Source organism: Nestor notabilis, unplaced genomic scaffold (genome assembly GCF_000696875.1).
Source record: "Nestor notabilis isolate BGI_N333 unplaced genomic scaffold, ASM69687v1 scaffold869, whole genome shotgun sequence".
NCBI lineage: Eukaryota > Metazoa > Chordata > Aves > Psittaciformes > Psittacidae > Nestor > Nestor notabilis.
Window position 1 is genome coordinate 30,884 of NW_009944827.1, and position 20,225 is coordinate 51,108.

The 20,225-nt window shown below is 46.0% G+C and overlaps 1 protein-coding gene across 1 annotated transcript in view; it reads right to left on the bottom strand.

Moving 5' to 3' along the window:
- Positions 1–11,280: 11,280 nt before the first annotated feature.
- The window catches only part of PLCL1 (phospholipase C-like 1), a 40,846-nt gene continuing 31,901 nt past the window's right edge, over positions 11,281–20,225 (bottom strand). Inside the window, exon 5 of the mRNA XM_010022574.1 lies at positions 11,281–11,463. Within this exon, the coding sequence (XP_010020876.1) occupies positions 11,281–11,463 (183 nt within the window). The remainder of the gene's footprint in view (positions 11,464–20,225) is intronic.

The following is a 20,225-nucleotide window of genomic DNA, read 5'->3' on the forward strand; positions in this document are numbered from 1 at the left end:
CACTGCAAACCATAAGAAGGAAGAAGGTGGTTAAACAAAACCAGCAGGGATGGTGAGAGGCAGCCTCATAGCGGGGACTGTGCTGTACATCTCGCAACCAGGCACAGCATGGAGACCTCTCAGCCCACACCAAGGTGTGAATGCAGCTGGTGTAGCCCAGCTCACAGTTCGCTGTTGACAACACAGAGGTCTGAGTAAGAAGGTCCTACCTGTGGTGGAAGAGGGAAAGTGTTTCGGCTGCAGGAAACCTTGGGTTTTCTGTGCTCCCCTTCAGTACAAAGCTCTCACCATCAGTATGATACATGGGTAGTTCTACTGAAGCAAAGGGGTTGCTTGGCCCTCATAGATTTTACTGAATTGAAGCCTGTGCTCATGCTATGCACATTAGAGTTTCCAGGTAAAACAATCTCAGGGAAAGAAAACGATCTCTTGTCCTAAATGGTGGGCTCAGACATCATTATATGAAGGGACCAGTAAAATTCTGTGACTGGAGCATTTGGGGCAACTCTCCATATGAGCATCACCATAGCACAAGAGAAGATGTCTTTGTGGCTTCCTCTGAGACGACAGTGTAAGCTCCCTTAAATGCTGCGTGCAGTTCAGGTGCTGAAAACAGCTCTAAATCCCTTTCACATGATAACTAAACCCCCTGACCTCTCTTGTATAATCTATACTTTTTCCTTCTTACAAGAAGATTCATTGACCTGAAAGAAGGATTACTGATAGACGTTAGAGTTAGGCTACCAGGCAGAAATCCTTCCTAATCTTGGCTAATCTCATGCCTGCTTAAACTCCACTTTCAAAAAGTGCAATCACTTACAAAACAGCCTACATTCAAAAGACATCTGATTCCATTAATTACCTTTATCCTTCATCATTTCTCACTCATCTGTCTTGAAGAAAAGCTTAACCCCCAGAGTTACAAGTTTTTCTTGGACTTAGTGGTTCACAGAGTTTGAGGAGTTGTGGCCTGCATGGGGAAGGTGAGGGCTGAATTGCATTCCTAGGGAGAGGTTTGGTTCCCTGCTCTGACATGGAGCTTGGGGTCCCATTATCCAATACCCTGCACTTCTCTGTGTCTATGTCCCTTGTGTGTCCATTGAGGGTACACCACCTTTCCTGATGGACACGGATAGCAGAAATACTGCAGGGTGCAAGAGTGTTAAAATAATGACAGTCACAGCCCCAGGAGACCAGAAATCCCACGGGAGCCCTTCCAGGAAAAGGTGAACATCACTGCTCCTTGAATGGGCAATAATGGTGGTTTCATGGCCTATTTCCCTGCCACCTGGCACAAACCAGCCACTCAGCAGGGGCCTCACAGGACTGAGGTGCCTTCTCTGAGAGGAAGATGTTCACCTCCTATAATGCAGCATGAGATCAGAGGCTCCACACAACACCCTGTGTCCTCGCAGCCCTCCTGGGCTGAGCAGGGCGCATGTTGGACACCACTGCCCCGCTCTACCCATGCCCAGGGGCTGGTGCTCCACCACAGCAGAAGGCAGGGGCATGGCTGTGCTTTGCACTGCTTCTCTCTGGCAGTCATAACCACACGGGCAATGGCACTAAATCCCCATCTGACATCCCAGCCGTTCTGGATGCCATTAGAGGCAATTTTCGGTCCAGCTGCCTGTTTTAATGGCATGTGCAGTTAAACAGATTCATCCTTTCAGCTTCACTCTGCAGAGCCTTCACTCTCCAGCCGCTGCTGCTCCCATTCCAGGGAATTAAAGTGCTCTTTGTGTTTCTCTCTTGCAGGCAGGCAAGTTGCTTAGAGAAGTAGCTCTTGCCAAGAAAAGTGTATAATCTAGAAAGCCACCTGCTCAGCTTTTGTTCTTTGAACTCCCTACAATTTGCCTTTCCCAGGAGAAGGTGCAACTGTTTTCAGTGCAGGAGGAAAAAGAGGATTCGTGATGTGCTACAAAAGCACAGCCAGTCCCAAGGAAAAGGTTGATTTGTCTCACTGATGGGGCTGACACCCTCAGTTACGTTGGAGCAGCAGAGACACCCTAGGATCCCTGAAGCTGCTTCCAAATTTCACAACACTGCCCTTGTGCCTGCTTCAGTCTCTTGAAGATGATCTCCATGTTCCCACCAGGTTACAGTGTAAGTACCATACGAGACAAGCAGTGGTGCTTTGCCTTCCTGACAGGTCTCCATTTACTCCCTGTGGTTTTGCGCCTGCCAGAAATACTGCTCTGCTCAGGACAGGGGTGTCTGGTATTTGCTACAGGTGATTCTCCTGTGGGGTCACACAGTGGCAGGGCTATGGTACACCTCAGCTCCCAGCAACCAAGACAATGAGCACAAGGTCCGTGGAGCTGAAATCCACCCTTTCTCCTCATCCTTTGGTTTTTGCAGATGTGAGGGTTCAAACCATTTGGTATCATAAAACTGTTCTTAGCAAACAACAGCAGCATCTGCCTCTGTATTTAGTAAAGACATAACCCTAATCCCCACAACCCCACCATCATCTTTCTTGGATTTTATTAGTCAAAGAATGCAAAAATGACCAAAGAGATACATCACTTGGCCTTGTACAAGTGTATGCCTCATGATGAGCTGTCACAGTCAGCTGGTAAAGGCTTGGTTTCTCTTCAAGGGTTTCTACTACAAATACTTGCAAGGTGTGGCACAAAGAAGGCACTGTTAGGATAAAACTAATCCTCTCCTAAAGCTAAAATAGGTGGGACAAACTGCTGCTTAAAAATGCCAGTTTCAGCACGGACAATGGAGAGGGTTTAGCTGCCCAGGAAAAGCTGCCTTGCACAAGATGGCTGGGAGCCCACTATGCAGAGCTGTTGCTACAGGCAGTGCCCAGCTCCTTGTCCCTGTCAGGCTGAGATGCTGCTAATTGTGCAGCTTCTCAGAGCAGGAGTCCCTTGGGGAGCTCCCAGGGGTTGTAGGGTAGTGCACAGGGATGCACAAAGCCTCTTGTAGCACTGAGCCTCTCCAAGACATGGCTCAGAGCACCAGCTGTGTTCCATTTACCTTCTAGGAATAGGAAGGTCTTACCAATACCTGCTCCCTTGGGTACCTGCTCCCTGAACCCAGGACACAGGGACACAGGAGCTCTGTTTTTTCTTGCTAGATAGCTGGGAGGCTCCAGCAATAAAAATTCCTCACCACGCCTAAGGCTCTTTCCTGTGCACATCATTACTAAATACTCTTTAGACAATTTTCACATCCAATTCATCTAAATAATGGGAGAAATCAAAACTGGTGCCATTCAGTCTTCATTAATGCCATTGTCTGACTTGGGCGACTTTCATCTGTCCTTAATTTGACGCCTGGTAGTAACATTTTTCCCGAGGACATTTGTGTTCATTTGATGTTAATTATGACCTTTAAGCATTAACAAAAAATCCCCTGGCAACAGCTTCTATGCACAAAGTGAGTGTGACAGACCACAGTGTCAGTTTCCGCATAACACATCTCCTCGAGACCTGGGACAGACAATTCCAGCTGAATCACAGACACAGGTTTATTGCAATCACCCTGCCAGGAAATACCAAGTTAGAATCAACAACCAAAACAACAAAAAACCCTCTCCTAAGGAGCTGACACACTGCAGCACAAGCAGAACCATCACACCCAGTAGCACCATGTGACAACACTAATTATCTGCACTCGTTGTAGCTCTTCCAACACATCCCATGATGGGATAATGTTGCTGAAATAAAAGTCACCATGTTTTCAAAGCACCCAGTGGCAGGGGCCAACCAGGCCATGCCGAGAAATGCAAGTATCAAATAGCAAACAATTTAGATGTGAGTCTACGTGTGGTTTTCCATGTCTCAGAGAAGAGGTCAACTGTGGCAACAGACGGTGCCCAGCTTGCTGATAAACAGCTCCAGGTAATGGCTCCATCCCAGCATGCTCACTGGCAAGACACAAAGGGGCTGAGCTCTGCAGACAGCCTCGGCCCAGGGGAAAGCTTCCTTCTGCAAGATGGCCAATATGGCATGGGTCTGAAACACCAGGGAGGAGCAGAGCATGGCAATGATCAAAGTTTGCATGGCTCCAGACCCACAGATACACCTGGCTTTGCTGACCCCCCCAGCCTGCTGCATTGCTTGCACACATCCTGCCTCCGCTCAGACCCTAAACAGTGCAGCTGGCTTTCCAGAAACACAGGATCAGTTCCTGCTTGCTGTAAGGGACATGTGCCTCAGGGCAAGCCCCAGACAACCTCAGAGTTTCCACACCTGAGCTTGAGTTGGTGTTTTCGGTTTACTCTGATGACAGTTCTTAAACTCTGCACTCAATCACTTCCAAAATGTTCTGGCTAGTCTGAGAAGGGGGTACCCTACCACGTCATCAGCTGCCCACTGCTGTACACCTCCACACCGTCTTCTTGGCCAATGCATCAGTTACCTCAGAATAGCTCTGTTTCCAAACCACAGCCCAATGGCAGTCCTGAAACAGCACTGCCCTCCCCTCAGGAGTTGGGACAACGTACTGCTTGCCTTGGAGGCAGTGAGCACTGGGAGGCTGGGACTGGCCTCAGTAGGAATCAATGGACTAGCAGAGCACGGCTGAGTCAGGGCCTGGGAATCCCAAAGGCAAAGGCAGGAATAATGGTACCTCAACACCAGCAAGCAATGGACTTGCCAATATCAGTATGTCCTTCAATACTTCACTTCTGCCTCTCCAGCACACTCTCTTTCTTCATTTTTCACTATGGGAGAACCCAGCTACAAAGTGCAGCAGTGCTCTATACTTTGGCCTCTTTGCTTTGTTCAGGAGGAAGCAGCAGCGCTCCTCGCCCTCTCCCCTGCACAAGCACACTAATGCTGTGGCTGTCAGTACTCTTCTCCTTCCATCAGCATGATAAACAATCCTAGCAGCTCCCACTCTCTGAATCATGATTTGTATCTCATTTCTGATTGTATTATGTTTAGCTGGCCCACCAGACTCTATCTAAAGCAGCATACAAATAATTCATCTGTATTCTTCCGTTCTCCCCATACATGCTCCCAGACAAGTTGGATTAATACCAGTCTTTGTCTACTTCTAATTTCCATCCTGTGCACCTTGTATTTTATTTAGCTGTATTTTCAGCTGCCATCCAAAATTAATGCTCCACCTGGCATATTCAATCCTTTCCCATATTCTAAACTCTTGATTAAATACACTTCAGAGATTGAGGGTATTCAGTCAGACTAACTTTGAGGACTAATATTTTTGGGTCAAAAAAGATGATCAGTTTTGACTTACAAAAAAATAACACCTGATACATTACAGCAAGCAGAAATATCTACGATGCTCTTGGTGGCACATCATATCACCGAAGTACAGCAATTTTGTATTCACATACCAGAGTCAAATGCGGTGATTTAATGAGATGTCACTTAAAACTGATTGCCACCATCCACTGAGGGTTTCTCCCACAGCCATGCTGCAGCTGCACTAAACCATGGGTCAGTAATGGGACCAGTCACCATGGCTACCTTGCCCCCAGCCCTCACTGGGGTCTGTGCATACTTCTGCTGGGGAAAACCAACCCCACCAGTTACCAACCTGCTCCCTGCCCAAACAGCCCTTCATCACCACTGCAGGGGGGGTGATGGCTTCTCTTGTGCACACTCGGCCAGCACTCACTCACCCACACAGACGCCCACAACCCAGCATCCCTCCCCTCACAGAACATTCTGACATGCAACCTCCTCTCCAGACTCACTTACTTACGGCCTCAAATGTGACATTTACTTCCTACCCTTACTGTATTCATGTCTTAATAAATGAATGAGTCCCTGTTGTGCAGTTTAACAGGGATAACACTTCTAACGCCACCAATAACTCATACTCACCTTTGGGATCATTCATTTTTCTTCCAGTTTCCAGAGGAGGGTGGTGTGGACTGTGGACAGCAAGTAGCTGTCAAACGTAACACTGCCTCCTGCGCATGCGTTGGCTGCAGAGATTTGAATTTCTGCACATTTTCTTGAAATTACCCCATGAAAATTTTCTGAAAAAGCAATTTATTCATGAACTGTTTCAACCAATCAAAGAGAGCAGAAAATTCTCATTAAAACATGACCCAGGGCAGGGTCACACAGTACTCTCTGTTGCAGCTGGTGGGACAGTGCTTGCATGACATTTCTGGCCCGGTCACTCACATCTCAGCCACTGAACTCACATATTCTTCTGTGTTGTTTTAAAAATGAAACATTTTTCCAGGGACCAGCTGTGGAAAGCAAATGGGAGCTGCTCAGCCTGGGACCATGCAAAAGCAACCTGAAGGGACCATGCCACAACAACCTCAAACTGCAGTCACGCTCTGGACCTCTGAAATGCATCCCAGCAAGTACTCACCAGCTGCCTGGGGAAACATGGCCTTGTGCTTGGTGTGGCAATTTGGAGACAATTGTACAGGTACAGTATTATGGAAACCTTTGGGTTTTCATGCTTGCCCAGGGAGGCAAAAGAGGCTGACAATGGAGGGTGTTGGTGTTTGTTCCATTCCCAAGTGCACAGTCACTGTGCCCAGATGCTTTCACTCTTCACCATCACCTTTCCCCTGCTAAGCACTGCACATTGCAAGAGGTAAATCTCAGCCTTATTGAACATCTATATCATCCACTGCTGCTGCAACACAAGCCGGGGCCACCACTCTCGGTCCCACAGCAAAGCAGTGGAGGCAAGTGCTCCTGCGACCCCCTCACCTTTTTGTTTTCTGAAGTTTCCTGAATTAGCCCTCCACACAAGGCTGCTGTCTATTGCTATAGGAGTGGGACAGAGTCCAAGAAGGCTACAACCTAATGTTTTAGTCTGAACAAATAGATGGAAGAGAAGCACTAGTACACAGGAAAGCTCCCTCTGTGCATGCAATTACCTGATAATGATCTATTTTGGGAGATGACTCTCAAAAGGAGAAACATGCAAAACTCTCACCTTGTTTGTGCTGGGAAGCTGCATTATCCCTTTAAAAACAGGGAATAGAATGCATGAAAAAATAGTAGAGAAAGCAGGAGAACAGTGTGGTGCTTTAACTCATGCTGAGCTCAGGAGAGGGAGGGGGAAGAGGTCAGTCCCTGCTAGTCATGCCAGCACGTGAAATTAATTTAAGACTAATCAGGTCTTAACACGTCTGAACAGCTGGACTAATTCAGCCTCTTCCTGTACCTCATGGCTGCATTCCTTCATGTACGTAAGACGCTAAACCCAAGTGAGACCTTTGCATCCACCTTTCCTTAACACACAGGTAAAGGTCATGCGGCAGCCTCGTGTCCCAGGGAAGGTGCTGCCGGTGCCTCTCTCAGCCACCCACTCTGTCTTTGCTTAGGAAATCTGCAGGATCTTACCACCTTTGAGGCGGCTGCACCCCTGCCACGCTTGACCAAAGGTGCAGTTCGGTAGGACCCAGGCACACGAGCATGTGGACAATGAACCCCTGAGCACTGGAGGAAGCAATGCCCTTAGGAGAGGAAGCAGGTTGTGGCTCAGCCCTCCATGCACACACTGGCTCACCAGCGGTGGAAGGAATTGGCAGACACTGCTGTTACAGGACAGCCCTAACACAGTGTCTGGGTGTTCTCCAGAGAGCACCAGTACAAAGGGGTTTCAGAAATGTGTAACCTAATCTGTGCTTGGGAAGGAAAACATCAGCCTTACCTTACAGGTTAGAGGATGACACAGGGAAAACAAACACTGTAGAGATGTAAGACTTGGTGGCAGAGCTGGAATGAAAACCTGCGTAGATTCACCTCTTTAGTGCCTCTGGCAGACGCTTCCCCACATCCCAGAGCGCTTCCCCAATTCCTAGTTGCTAAAGCACACTGTAAACAACTGCAAATACCTGTAACCCTTTCCTGGCATCACTTCCCCAGAAGTGATATAAATAACATTCATCCATTCAGGTGGGACATCAGGCAAATGGTACCAGCACAGGGCCCGGAGAAGGTTGTTGTGCCACTGCAAGAAGCTGGCCATGTCACAAAGCACTTCCTGAAAGGCCAGGCATCAGTCCCTCATGTGCTGGTGATCATAGGACATTTTGGGTTGGAAGGGACCTTAAAGCTCATCTAGTTCCAACCCCTTCCACTAGACAGGGTTGCTCAAAGCCCCATCCAACCTGGGTTGAACATTGCCAGGGATGGGGCAGCCACAACTTTTGTGGACAACCTGTTCCGGTGTCTCACTACCCTCACAGTACTTCCTAATATCTAATCTAAATCTCCCCTCTGTCAGCTTAAAACCATTCCCCCTGGTCCTGTCCCTACATGCTGTTGTAAAAAGTCCCTCTCTAGGTTTCTTGTAGGCCCCCTTTAGTCACTGGAATGTGCTCTAAGGTCTCCCTGGACCCTTCTCCAGGCTGAACAAGCCCAGCTCTCTCAGCCTGTCTCCACAGCAGAGGTACTCCCAGCGTTTGGGCCACCTTCATGGCCCTCTGCACTCATTCCAACAGCTTCACATCACTCTTGTGTTGAGGGCTCCAGAGCTGAATGCAGTACTGCAGGTGGGGTCTCACAAGAGCGGAGGGGGAGAATCACCTCCCTTGACCTGCAGGACATGTTTCTTCTGATGCAGCCCATGACATGGTTGGTTTCTGGGCTGCAAGCGCACACTGTGGGTCGTGTTGAGCTTTTCTTCAACCAGCACTCCAAGTCCTTCTCCACAGGGCTGCTCTCAGTACTGATGCTGGATATGATTTTTTCCATCTGTTCTCCTTCAAGGCTGAATTCTTATTACACTGACTGTTGCTTTATCATCCGCTTCCACTCCCAGTGACTTCAAAGGGGCACAGAGGAAGGCAAGATGAGCTTTTGCTGCCAGCCCTCTCTTCATGCAGGAGGGACGGCACAGCTGCTCCGGCTGCAGAGCCAAGCACACCAGTGCCTGGAGCAACCGCAGCTCCCTGGGGCAATCCAGAGTGCCTGAGGTTTCATATTCCCTGTATTTTTACACACAGAGCCTTGCAGCAAGACCCCGACACTGGATACAAGATGAATGCTAAACACGGCATGAAAGGTGTGCGCGTGCAGGCTATGGGATTCTTGTCCAGCCGCTATCTTCTGATTCTGCAAACATATATAGAGTGAGAGCTATGTGGTGCCGCTTTCCATGTAAGCACAGAAGGAAAGCAAGCCTTTCTCTGAGTAACTTTATGTTAATTTGTTTATAACATCAGGGAAGGAAGAAGGACTAGAAGGTATTTCAGAACAGCAGTTCAGGCAATAGGATAGCCTTTTAAATTGAGAAAAATCAAGCTATTTCTAGGTTAACATGAAGCATCAAGTCAAGCCACTCACCCTTCCTAAAGCAACCTCTCCCAAGAAAGATGCTTTCCAAAGGCTGATCCTTCACATTCGGTAGCGCTAGGTTAAGTTTCCACCCTCTGTAACTGTAAATACTGAAGGCCATGTGCTGTTTTTCATATAAACACAACCCATGATGAAATCAGAAAGGTAACCAAGGAGGGCAAAATGTGAACGTGCACACTTACACCATTGATCTGGGCTTCGTGCCTTGCCTGAAACACAAGAGACCTCAGTGAAGGCTGAAGACACACGCATAATCCAGTGGAGGGATAAACAGAGGATTTAGGGTTGGATCTGAACAAGTATGGCAAGTTTACTGAAATGGTATTTAAGGCACCTGAGTTAACCTTTGCAACAATCCAGTTTGTATTAGAGCACGACGGTCTCTCAGGCAAGTTACGCACTCTAACCCACCTTTATCCAAGTCTCACTAGTTACCTTCAGTGTTAAATCACTTTAAAAACATGGGTCAAAGTTGTTTCATAGCTTTACTCTCTCAGTAATGTGCAACATGAACATAATAGTGTTATTAAGAAGTCAAAAATAACTTAACACAATAGCTATATAAGATTCTCCAATGGTCAAACTTTCAGCAATTACTTTTTGTTAAGTTCAGAAAAATTAGCATATTTGTTAATCAAATTAATTTAAAAAGTAGCTTTTCAAAATAAAAGCAATGCTTTAAATAAATATAGTCTTTTTTTTATAACCATAAAACACTTAGTCCTGTTAAAGGTAACACAAATACTACACTCGGGCACAGTACTTAAACAATTGAAATGAATGTTGTGAGCATACATGAGCTGGACACGGGGAGGGATGAGGATGCATTGCTTCATGACATTCTCTGTCTCCTTTCTACAGCGGCACAAAGAGGCATCCAATCTTAGAATGACCCTCAACGTATGACGTGTCAAAAATTTGTAACTGCTGCACAAAAATGTTGGTACCCTGTTTTTTCCCCCAAGCTATTTCTCTACACTACATCTGTAGCAGTTCTGCAGCCTTGCTTCGAATTTCTCGCGCAACATAAGGCCAGATCCTACTTGCTTAATCCAATTGACTTCAATATCTTGCAGAAGGCAGCAAGCAGGGTCTGACCTCTCACACCTCTGTCAGTAAAGCTCACAGTCTGTGAAATCTATAAAACCTTCTTTCCAATACTGGCATCACTAGGTGTTTCAGATCAGCCTGAACTTCACCTTCAGAATTCATGATCACCAAAGGACATTCACAGCTCTCCTCGTAACTACGGGGCTGCCTAGCTACATTTATTACTGCACAAGTTAATGCCTATCAGCAAAGGCTGTAGCTGTCTTGCAGATCTACAAGGTAGCAATGATTTACCGGAATGAAATAAATCAGCTAGTTCTTACATTAGTATATGCTATCTGGGTGTATCCTGAAGAGCAGCTTGCTAAAACTCAGTGAAATATACACCTCAAATCTAATCATAATCTATCCAGCAACTCTGAGCATTTAATGTCTCATTTACTTGGTTTGAATCATTCACTAAAAATCACATTCGGGGTCTGCAGCAAACCACTGGTTTAGCCCTCACAAAAACAGCTGTCGGTGACGTTGGTTGTATTTGCTTGTTTAAACAGCATAACAGTAACATAACCTATAAATTCAATGATAAAAGCTGGGGAGTAAAATAAAGCACAAAATTGATACAAGTACTCCCTATTTGTTTTGATCTTGAGAATGAACAGGCCTACTCAAAGATGACAAAGGAATAAATTAGCAAATGGCTAATGTAATGCATGAAAGGGCGTCTACAGGATTTGCATGTGCACACACATGCGCGCACTTGCATACAGACAGCTCCGCTTCATTAGAAATCTCACTACCAGAGTTTAACTTAGATAAATTAAGAGCATTAAAATACTGATGTTGTGAGGATTTTAATACTATCGACACCCTGTAGAGGGCACTCCTGGGTGAACTTTTAAATGTTTTAAAAAAATAGTTTAGTTATTGAAATCTGTGACAAATACAACAGCGCTGCTGCCCCTCACAGCCTCCCGTTCTCATCTCCGGTATCCTTCTCCTGTATTGCCTCCAGGCACCGTTTGGATTTGGCGTCCATGTGCCCGCTTCCAGTTTTGCTCAGTCCACATGACAGGCACGCCAGCTGGATCTGCTTCATGTTCTCCAGGGCTTCATTCTTGGCGTTCTTCAGAAGATCTCCTTGGCCCTGAGGATGCACAGACAGACATGCAGGAGAGAGTCAGGAGTCACACACAACGCTCAGGACCAAAAGCGGCAACACTGCTCTTGTGTCTCTGCCCTGCTGTTGTCCCAGGTCCTGTCTCAAATTCCCGCTTTCCACCAAGAATGCCAGCCCCTGGGAAGGGACTGAAGCTCCTTCTGCAGCCCAACACTAAGCTCATTGAGAAAGGCAGCAGCCAGCACAGTGGGCAGCGTGAGCAGGGCAGGCATCAGACTCCCCCCGCTTCCAGGTCACCCCTTGGGAGGTAATTTGGACCTGGCCTTAAGAAGCCTGTGGGAAAAGGCATTTCCCCTTCCACAGTCAACAGCGAGGACCTGCCAGGGACAGGGTAGTGATGGCTCATGGGAGCCCCTCCCCATGCCACTGCTCCATCCTTGTGTCCTGGCATCCGACGCCACATGGCAATGGCTGTGTGTCCCCAGCCGAGGGTCCCATATGAGCTGTGAGACACTTGCTACTCACTCCTCCTTGCACCCAGATTTGCTACCTAGCCTTGGGCCCCCCTTTAGCAGAGGCAGGCCAAGCTGCTGCAACACAGCATCCTGTAGTGTTACAGTGAAGCCAACTGAACTGTATTGTTTGGGACCTTTGTGCAGGTGAATGGGAATGAGAGACTTTATGAGCAGAGGTCTGCATCTGTATCTTCTCAGAGCACGTAAAGGTGAGGTGACTGACAGGATGCAACTATCAGGAAAAACGTGTTACATGAAATTTGTATTAAGGAGTTGGTGTTCAGAAATGCCAAAATGAATATTTATGCAATATTGATACCTCAAGTGCCACAAAATGACAAGATTCTGGTGCTAGAAGATACAAATAAATAAGAGCTGGGAGATGCATCTGATTATTAAAATTCAGTATCACTAGGAACTTGAGCTGCTCTTCTCCTAATGTCACCCAAAGTACAGCTTGAAGTACACCACCCGCTGCAGCTGGTTATATGTGTATTGAGAAGGAATACCTCCACTGAGCAAAATGTCACATTTGCATCCCTGCAACCTAACCTGACCTCCTGCAAACCACAGGCACTTCGTGGGGTCTCAGGGGAGACAACAGGTACTACAGCAGGACCTGGGACACACTGGAGGGGTGACTGATCACTGACCCTCCTTCGGTTTTCAAAACAAACCAGATGTGTTGGACGAGTCACACAGCACAACACCTTCCAGCAGTGGCGGCTTCTCTCTGCTCTCCTCTTCCCCAGAGTTAAGAGGAAGGATGAGCACAGCTTGCTCTTCACCAGTGCCTGGCACTGGACTCACACCGCCTGAGCCCCCACAAACAGTGTTCACATCGAAGAAACAATGGTGGCTTGCAAGTCCCACTGCACTGGTAAACACCACGTGGGAAACCACGTCACCCAGGGATGGCAGCCCGCGCCTGAGAGCGTGATTGCCTCATCTCCTGGTGACATGAATCTGTCGCTGCTGAACAATGTAAATCACTACCCAGATGCTGGGAATCCAACTCAATGTGAGAATAACAAAAAGCACTGGGACTGCATGAGTGCCTCAGTGCTATTTGGTATGAAGCTCTTTTGAAGAGATTTTTATCTTGGCAGCATGAGAGTCATGGGAATACACAGATAAATAGCTTGGGATCCAGCAAGGAGACATGGTTTGGAAAAAAGCAAAACAAGAATAATTCACATAGCATATATTGCACATAGCTGTGATCTTGCTTTTAGGACAGTGGTTGAGCTTATGGCTAAAGGTAGCAGGCAGGAATCCAAGAGTCCTATAGCTGCCCCGAGCACCTCGCATGCTCCAGTCTCCTTCACTGTCTGCAAATAGCAGAGGAATTGTGCCATTAGTGCTGTAGTCACAGGGACAGCACACTGCAGCATAAAGCAAAGAGATCCAACAGCAGTATCATGAATGATGTAACAATGTTATCAATAAGGGTTGTAAAATACACAAAATGCAGTTTTAGTTTGTTTTTAGGATGGAATAGACCTGGCCGCAGTGGGCTGCTGCTTTTTCTTATCATGCACATGGGACTGAAGACAGCAAAGGCTGCACCAACAAGCAGACAAAACGGTTGTGAGGATGTTTTGCAGCCTTAACTTCTCCAAGTCAAAACCTGGCACTATGTACTCATGCAGAAGGACAGAAAAATCCCCTTGGCACTAGAAGCAACTCAAAGTAGACAGCCCTACAGTACCAAGAACAACTAAGCCCAAAGCCTGGGAGAGGCAAGTGCAACAGAGATGATGATGATGAAGGCCCAGTTCCCTGAAGCACCTGGTGACCCTTTCATTGTGGTGTATGAGGAAAGACTTCTAGAAGCCTGTTCTCTGCTCTGGCATGGCCACCATCTCCCCAGGCAATGGGAGCACTCACCTAGACCATGCACAGAGGATTTCCCACCATGCAGCAGCACAAGATGAATACAGCTCCATGTGTATTCACAGAGCTTCAGCTGTGTCTATGTCGCTGACTTTTTATCTCCTCATCCTTCTCAGGGTGAGGGCAAAGCATGGAAATATCTCTCAGGGTGGCCTACAAACTGTGTCTTTGCCTAGGGGACTCTCTGAGATGCTCACTTAAGGGAAGCTACTGGGGATTTGATGATACACCCGCGCTTGAAAGCTGCCTGAGTCTGCTCTGCCAAGACTGAAGTCCCCAGAAGCCAAGGGACTTCACACCCTGTGTGAGGGTGCTGAGCCACCCGCTCTCCCTTATGCATATTCCGATTTCACATTTAAGTAACCAGGCAATTCAGAGTAGAGATTTCAGCTGAGGAAATGCACAACGTGTCTTTGGGTTCCAAGAAGAAAAACACTCCTCCTGAGCACACTTCCAATATTTTGAAGACATTCTTATTTTACAGTGATCTAAAAACAGAAACGGACTTATCCAAATAGCGCGGTTCCATTCATGTACAGACCAACTGATCTGCGCCTCAGACTCCTTGTATTTTTTATTTTTAAACAGCTGGTTCATTTGAGCAAGCTGAAGGAACACAAATTATTTTGAATCATTTGTCACAAGAAAATTAACGACAAACCAGCCCCCTCTGACAGAACTGTCATACTTGTAGAGACCACAGAAAAAACAATCTGTGGGCATGCTCTGTTTGAGAAGCCATCTGTTTGCTTTGAAAAACGGGCTGTGAGCATAATCCACTTAAGAAAAACGTCAGCAAAACTGTGTCGACACCTTAACGAACTAAATACTGGATAGAAGCTGGAGTAAACTTTAAAAGTACGACTGCCTTGAAACAACCTTCATAAATCAGTCATTGTGATCATCTCTGCCCATGGAACAATCCTCTTTGCCCTTACAAACAAAGCGTCTCTCTTCCAGACAAAGAGAAAACATGACAGTCCACTTCAGCATCTATCCATCCATCTCCCTTCTGCTATTGGTATTATCAGCCTTCCTGAAAACAAATACTTGTGAGAAAGATTAAACTCAGCATTTGGCACTAAATTAAGTCAGAAGAGATGAATCAAGTGTTCTATGTGAGAAACTGATCAAGGAGCCTGTTTTTATTTGGAGTTATGGAACATTGTCAGGCTTCATACACCTAACTACAACTAACCACAAAGCCTCAGCACAAATTAACATTACAGAACAAATAATACAGCTTGTCAGGCAACTGTAAGATTATATGTCTTTACCTTGATAGGTTAATACTACTTAGAAAACAGGGATAATCTGACATGGTTTTAAATATTGCATAGTTTCAGTGACAAGCCATGAAGGGCTTTAAGAAGCATAATCAGTTCTAGACTGGCAATGGCCACAGATGGGATGAATTCTGTATGTTGTTTTTTTAATTTGTTTGGTTGCTTTTTTTTTGCCAAATCAAACTCCTAAGTTTTTAAAGAGTCAAGATGACAGCTCATTATATCCAACAACAACCCCGACTCTGAGGTTGGGGATATGGCAAGAGAAGGCAGGTTATGTAAGTGGCACCATTTTGTGCTCGACTCCACAGTATTACCTTTTTGTATACATTGCATGTATATTTCTACATAAATATAAAAATACAGGCATGGGTATGTACATTAATAATCACTATTTCTAATCCTATGCTTTCTAGGGAATACCCTGTAACATGTAGGTCATGGCACACTGCTCGTTCTGGGCACCCAGCAGTACTGGGACCCCAGCTATGGCACAGGCAGGACCTGAAGTCCCCACATTAGCAGCTGCCTGCACCAGCATTAAGGGGCTACAGGAGGATGCTGGAAGGCCACCGCTCAGCCTGTGCAGAAGCGAACTGCTAGTGAAGTAGAAAATCCCATGTTGAGCAGTGAGACTTTCCTGGTGTTCAAAACTGGCTCTGTTTTCAGGGAGGCTGAAACAGTGGCTGCGAAGGCCATTTTGTAATCTGCTGCTTGCTAAAGCAGGTGGTTGCTTATCTCCTGGCAGACACGTTCTCCGACAGCACATTATGGCAGCTTTCCTCTCCGCTCCTCGAGGGATGAGTAAACAAACGATAAATAACAGAGGTCTCATGGCTGGTACCACATCATGCTCATGATATTGCTGTTGTTTTTTAACTTCTCAAAGAAACAACCTCTTGGATTATTACTTAATCACAATGTAAAACCTCCAGTGTTGGCTGAGAAAGCCAGACATGGCCAAATAAAACAACCACGAGCATTGTGTCGCTCTGCATTTCAGAGGTAACACGGGTAAGGTAACGGCACCAACAGTCCGTGCCCCAGGACTCGGAAAGCAGAAATGCTGGAATGATGCTGCGATACTGGGATACTCTGCATGGAGGCTGCATTTACCACAAGGGGTGCATTTTCAAAGTCAGAGTGGGACTTTAATTGTGTTTAATATTAATAAGGAGGCACACAATTAAATGATTGTACATGGCTTTGAAAATGTGATCCTAAGGAGGAAATCATTAATGAAATGATTAGACTGCTATGTTAAACTTATTACAAAGAGCGGATATTTTTCTGTGCCTCCTTCAAAGCTAAATGTGAGAACAATTGATACGAATTTGACTACACTCCATCCACATTTCAGAACTGTGTACTCCAAAAACATAGACTACTTCTGTATCAATGCAGATTTTAAAAACCCACCCTTTTCATTATTACTGCAGATGTCAAGAGCTTTGCTTTATTCTCTGTGATACAGACCATAATGCACATGTCATCATGAAAAATTACTGTACAGAAAGACTATACACAAAGCGTATAATCATTTCTTACTGGAAAATATAGGATTGCAAAAATCAGTTACCCCAGAGGAAAAGCAGGGGCCAAACGTTACTTGCCAGTTTATTTTAAACCCTTGCATAGCAGAAATTCACTTCCTGTCATGAAAATAAAAGGGGCATAAATACAAAAGATGGCACTTACACAGCACTCCTTGTGCTACCAGTGTATCATTTAAGGCCTGGGTTTTGGGGGTAGCTTTCCACATACCCAATTCTGAACCAAATACAAAAGCTTGTTTCTACCTGGCTGAAACCAGTAACAGCTTTGCCACTGAGTAAATTGGGTGATCCAACTGAGTCGTCGCTGGGGCTTCAGTCACCACATTTCTCAGTAGTTGCTAGTAATTTTCAGACTTCAAACTGAGCATCTTATTTTGGTGTATCAGCATGTTACTGACAGCCAGAGACCTTCCTTCCCATTTCCCAAAGCAGGGTCTAGCAAAAATTTGCAAGACGGAAACACAGCTGAGAATCAATTATATCACATAGAGATGCATGAAAAAGAAAATATCCACCCAGGGAAAGACAGTCATCATTATGAAGCATTCAATCTCTGTAAGCAAGAGCAGGGAAGAGAAACTACTGTGGAACAGATTGTCGCGTGTGGCTTTGACACAAGGGTACGTGATAAAAACAAGATGAACATAAGGTTTTAGATGGGTGTTAAAAGTGAATCAAAGGTTGTGCCAAGCAACAAGGTCAGAAGCTCTAGGGCTGATCTGCTCAACACATTGTAGCCAGCACCTGGGACACCTAAGAGAGTGAGGATGAGGAAAATGACAGGAAGGAGGAGGAGGTAAGTTCAACGGAACAATTCCTGGTATTCAATATTTAACCCAGATTACTCTTCACTTCATCCTTTCTCCATTTATTTCTTGAATGGATGCTGGCTCCAGGCTTTCCTACCTGTCTCTCACTAAACAGGAGACTGAGTGGGTTCAGAGAGCAGAAAAACTCAAGCTCATGTCGCCAGGAAAAGCACTGGGAGTGCAGAACCAGTCTTGGCTGCACTGTATTTCCCAGCTGCTTTACTACTTATACAGGGAAAAAGCCCTGTTTACACCTGATATGTGCACGAGTCTCAAAATGGAACCACACCTTCAAGGAACACTGGCAGCCTTGAGGACACTCACCAAGTTGCCAAGATACAACAGCCCCAAGGTGGTATGTCCCAGCCAGCATCCTCCTGCCAGCAAGCACCTAACTTAGGACAACTGCTGGGTGAAGAGCTAGGGGGTAAGCACCTCTGCAAACACTGTTTACAATGCAGGCTCTTTTCCAGCACAGTCAGTTGTAAGAGCAAGAGAACAAGCCCAGCATTAATCCAGGTGGTTGGTAAAATGCACATGGCAACTCCAAAGTAACCTGGCCAGGATTTCCCTGTACAAAAGCAGAAGGGTCTCTCAGCAGCTCAGGGGAAAGCAGGCAGGAATCTGGATTACAGCCACTCTAAAGAGCCCATTCAGCCCTGGCTTGCCCTGAGCATCCAGCATGTTCCAGTATACCAGTCCAGTCATCTTTGAGGCACAGATCTCTGCAACCATAGGAGTTGTTCAAACACTATAGCAAAGGGATACCTAAGAGGTTAATAAAAATGAATAAATAAATGATAATGAATAAATAAATAACAAAGCAAAGTAAGATTCAGAATGGCTCTAACTTGTAACACAGATCAAATCCTAACCTCACTGGTGGCTCTAGTATGATCACTCACCATGGCCACATGCTGGACTACTCTGTTACACACCCAATGGTTTTGTGACTGCAGACGGGTACTCTGACCCAGGATGAAGCCTGATGCCAAAATTGTAAATGTGGTATGTTAAGAACAATATTGTCCCATGCAAAGCCCAAAGCTTTTAAACTGATCTCATCTGGCATTTGAGTCTCACCCTACAGGTCTGCATTGGAGAGGATGATTAAACAGAGGTCTACAGTGGTGTTCCATGTTAGCCTGGTTAGTTTTCTATGAGGCTGGTGACAGTTGCACAGCCAAGAAGTCAGTCCCAGAGCACAAGCAGTAATGTGAGTGGTTGGGAAGACAGAACACCAGACCTCCGCCGGTATGGCACCTCACTGAAAAACACCCGTGGCTTTTTTTGCCTTCTTTTCCAGCTGTTGGAAAGGTGCAGTTAAAATCTAAATGGCAGAGAGCCTCCCTGACTCCGCACTGGGGCAAGTCTCCCCAGCACCAGCTCATCACTTGTACATCCCCAAATGTACAAACACAGCCAAACACTGACCTCGAGGGCAGCCTGGGAGGTGGAAAGGAACAAACACTTAGGTCACACAAGCAGAACCTCAAAAAAGGTCATGCAATTAGCAAAGAAACAAAGACTTAGTAAAACTTCTGATTCTGGCTGTTGGCCTTGCCAGCGTGAGTACATTGCTGCCTTTGCAGCCATGGCAACTTTGGAAGGAGGGTCTGTATTTGTAATTCTCTTACAGGATTTCCCTAATGAAGTAAAGGCGAAGACATACACGCCAGCTTGCTCTCTGAAACCCAGTCAAATGCCCTTCCAAACCCTACTGGCCCTAGACCAAAGCCTGAGAAGGAATTAACATGAAGCATTTGCTTGAATACCTAAGTGGCAAAAGCACTCGTGCTGTAGTGTTCCCTATTGATCTTTAAACAGAGCTCTCCACTGAAATCCATGGGCTCTTGCAAATCAATTGCACTGTATGGCTGCTAATCTGTTGCTTCAAGCAGCCATTTTACGTATGAAGAGAGTGGGCTTTTACTTTCATTTTTTTAAGAAGTGCCTCTTGCTTCTCTCTCATCTGGGTGTTTAAATTAAATTACCTTGTATCAGGCTGTCAAAAGCAATGAATGTGAACATCGATTGTCTGTAACTGTGTTGCAGCAGGAATTTGCTTTCAGAAATAATGGCATTAATTTGATGTTAGCCATGTGCGTCTCTCAGGCACTACATCTAGCAGTTTGCAAGCACAGCCACAAATGTATGGACTCTCGCTGTCAACCGCTCCACACTAGGAGCCAGCCTTTATTTCTGGTGATAAGTTTGAAATCAAAGGGTTGGCTGTGAGCCCAGGAGCGCACAATCAATACTAAGAAAACCCCGTATCACTGGAGAGATTGGGGCACTATTTATTTTTGATACACAGCCATGAGATGGAAGTCAAAGTTGTATGTCCAGGCATTCATTTCTTAGTCCTCCTTTGGTCACAAAACCCAATTTCCCTCATGTACCAGCACCGGCTAGTAACTCCAATGCAGTCCAGAGAGTCCCAGAAAAACAAAACAATGGGAAGAAAAATGAGGCAGAAAATGCACGGTTCTCTTGCATTTCGTTTCTCCTAATAAAATGCCCAGCTGCAGGAAAAGCAATGTTCTGTAGCTAACAAAACACTCTGCAAAGCAAGCCCTGAGCAGAACACTTGGCTGGGAATAGTTGGCACCCCCGAGCCTCCCCACTCCCTGGTGCCCTCTGCACCGACTCACAGGTGCCCAGTTAACATCAGAATCAGATCCTTCATTGCAAGTGTTGACAGTAAAATGCCTCAAGTTCATCAGA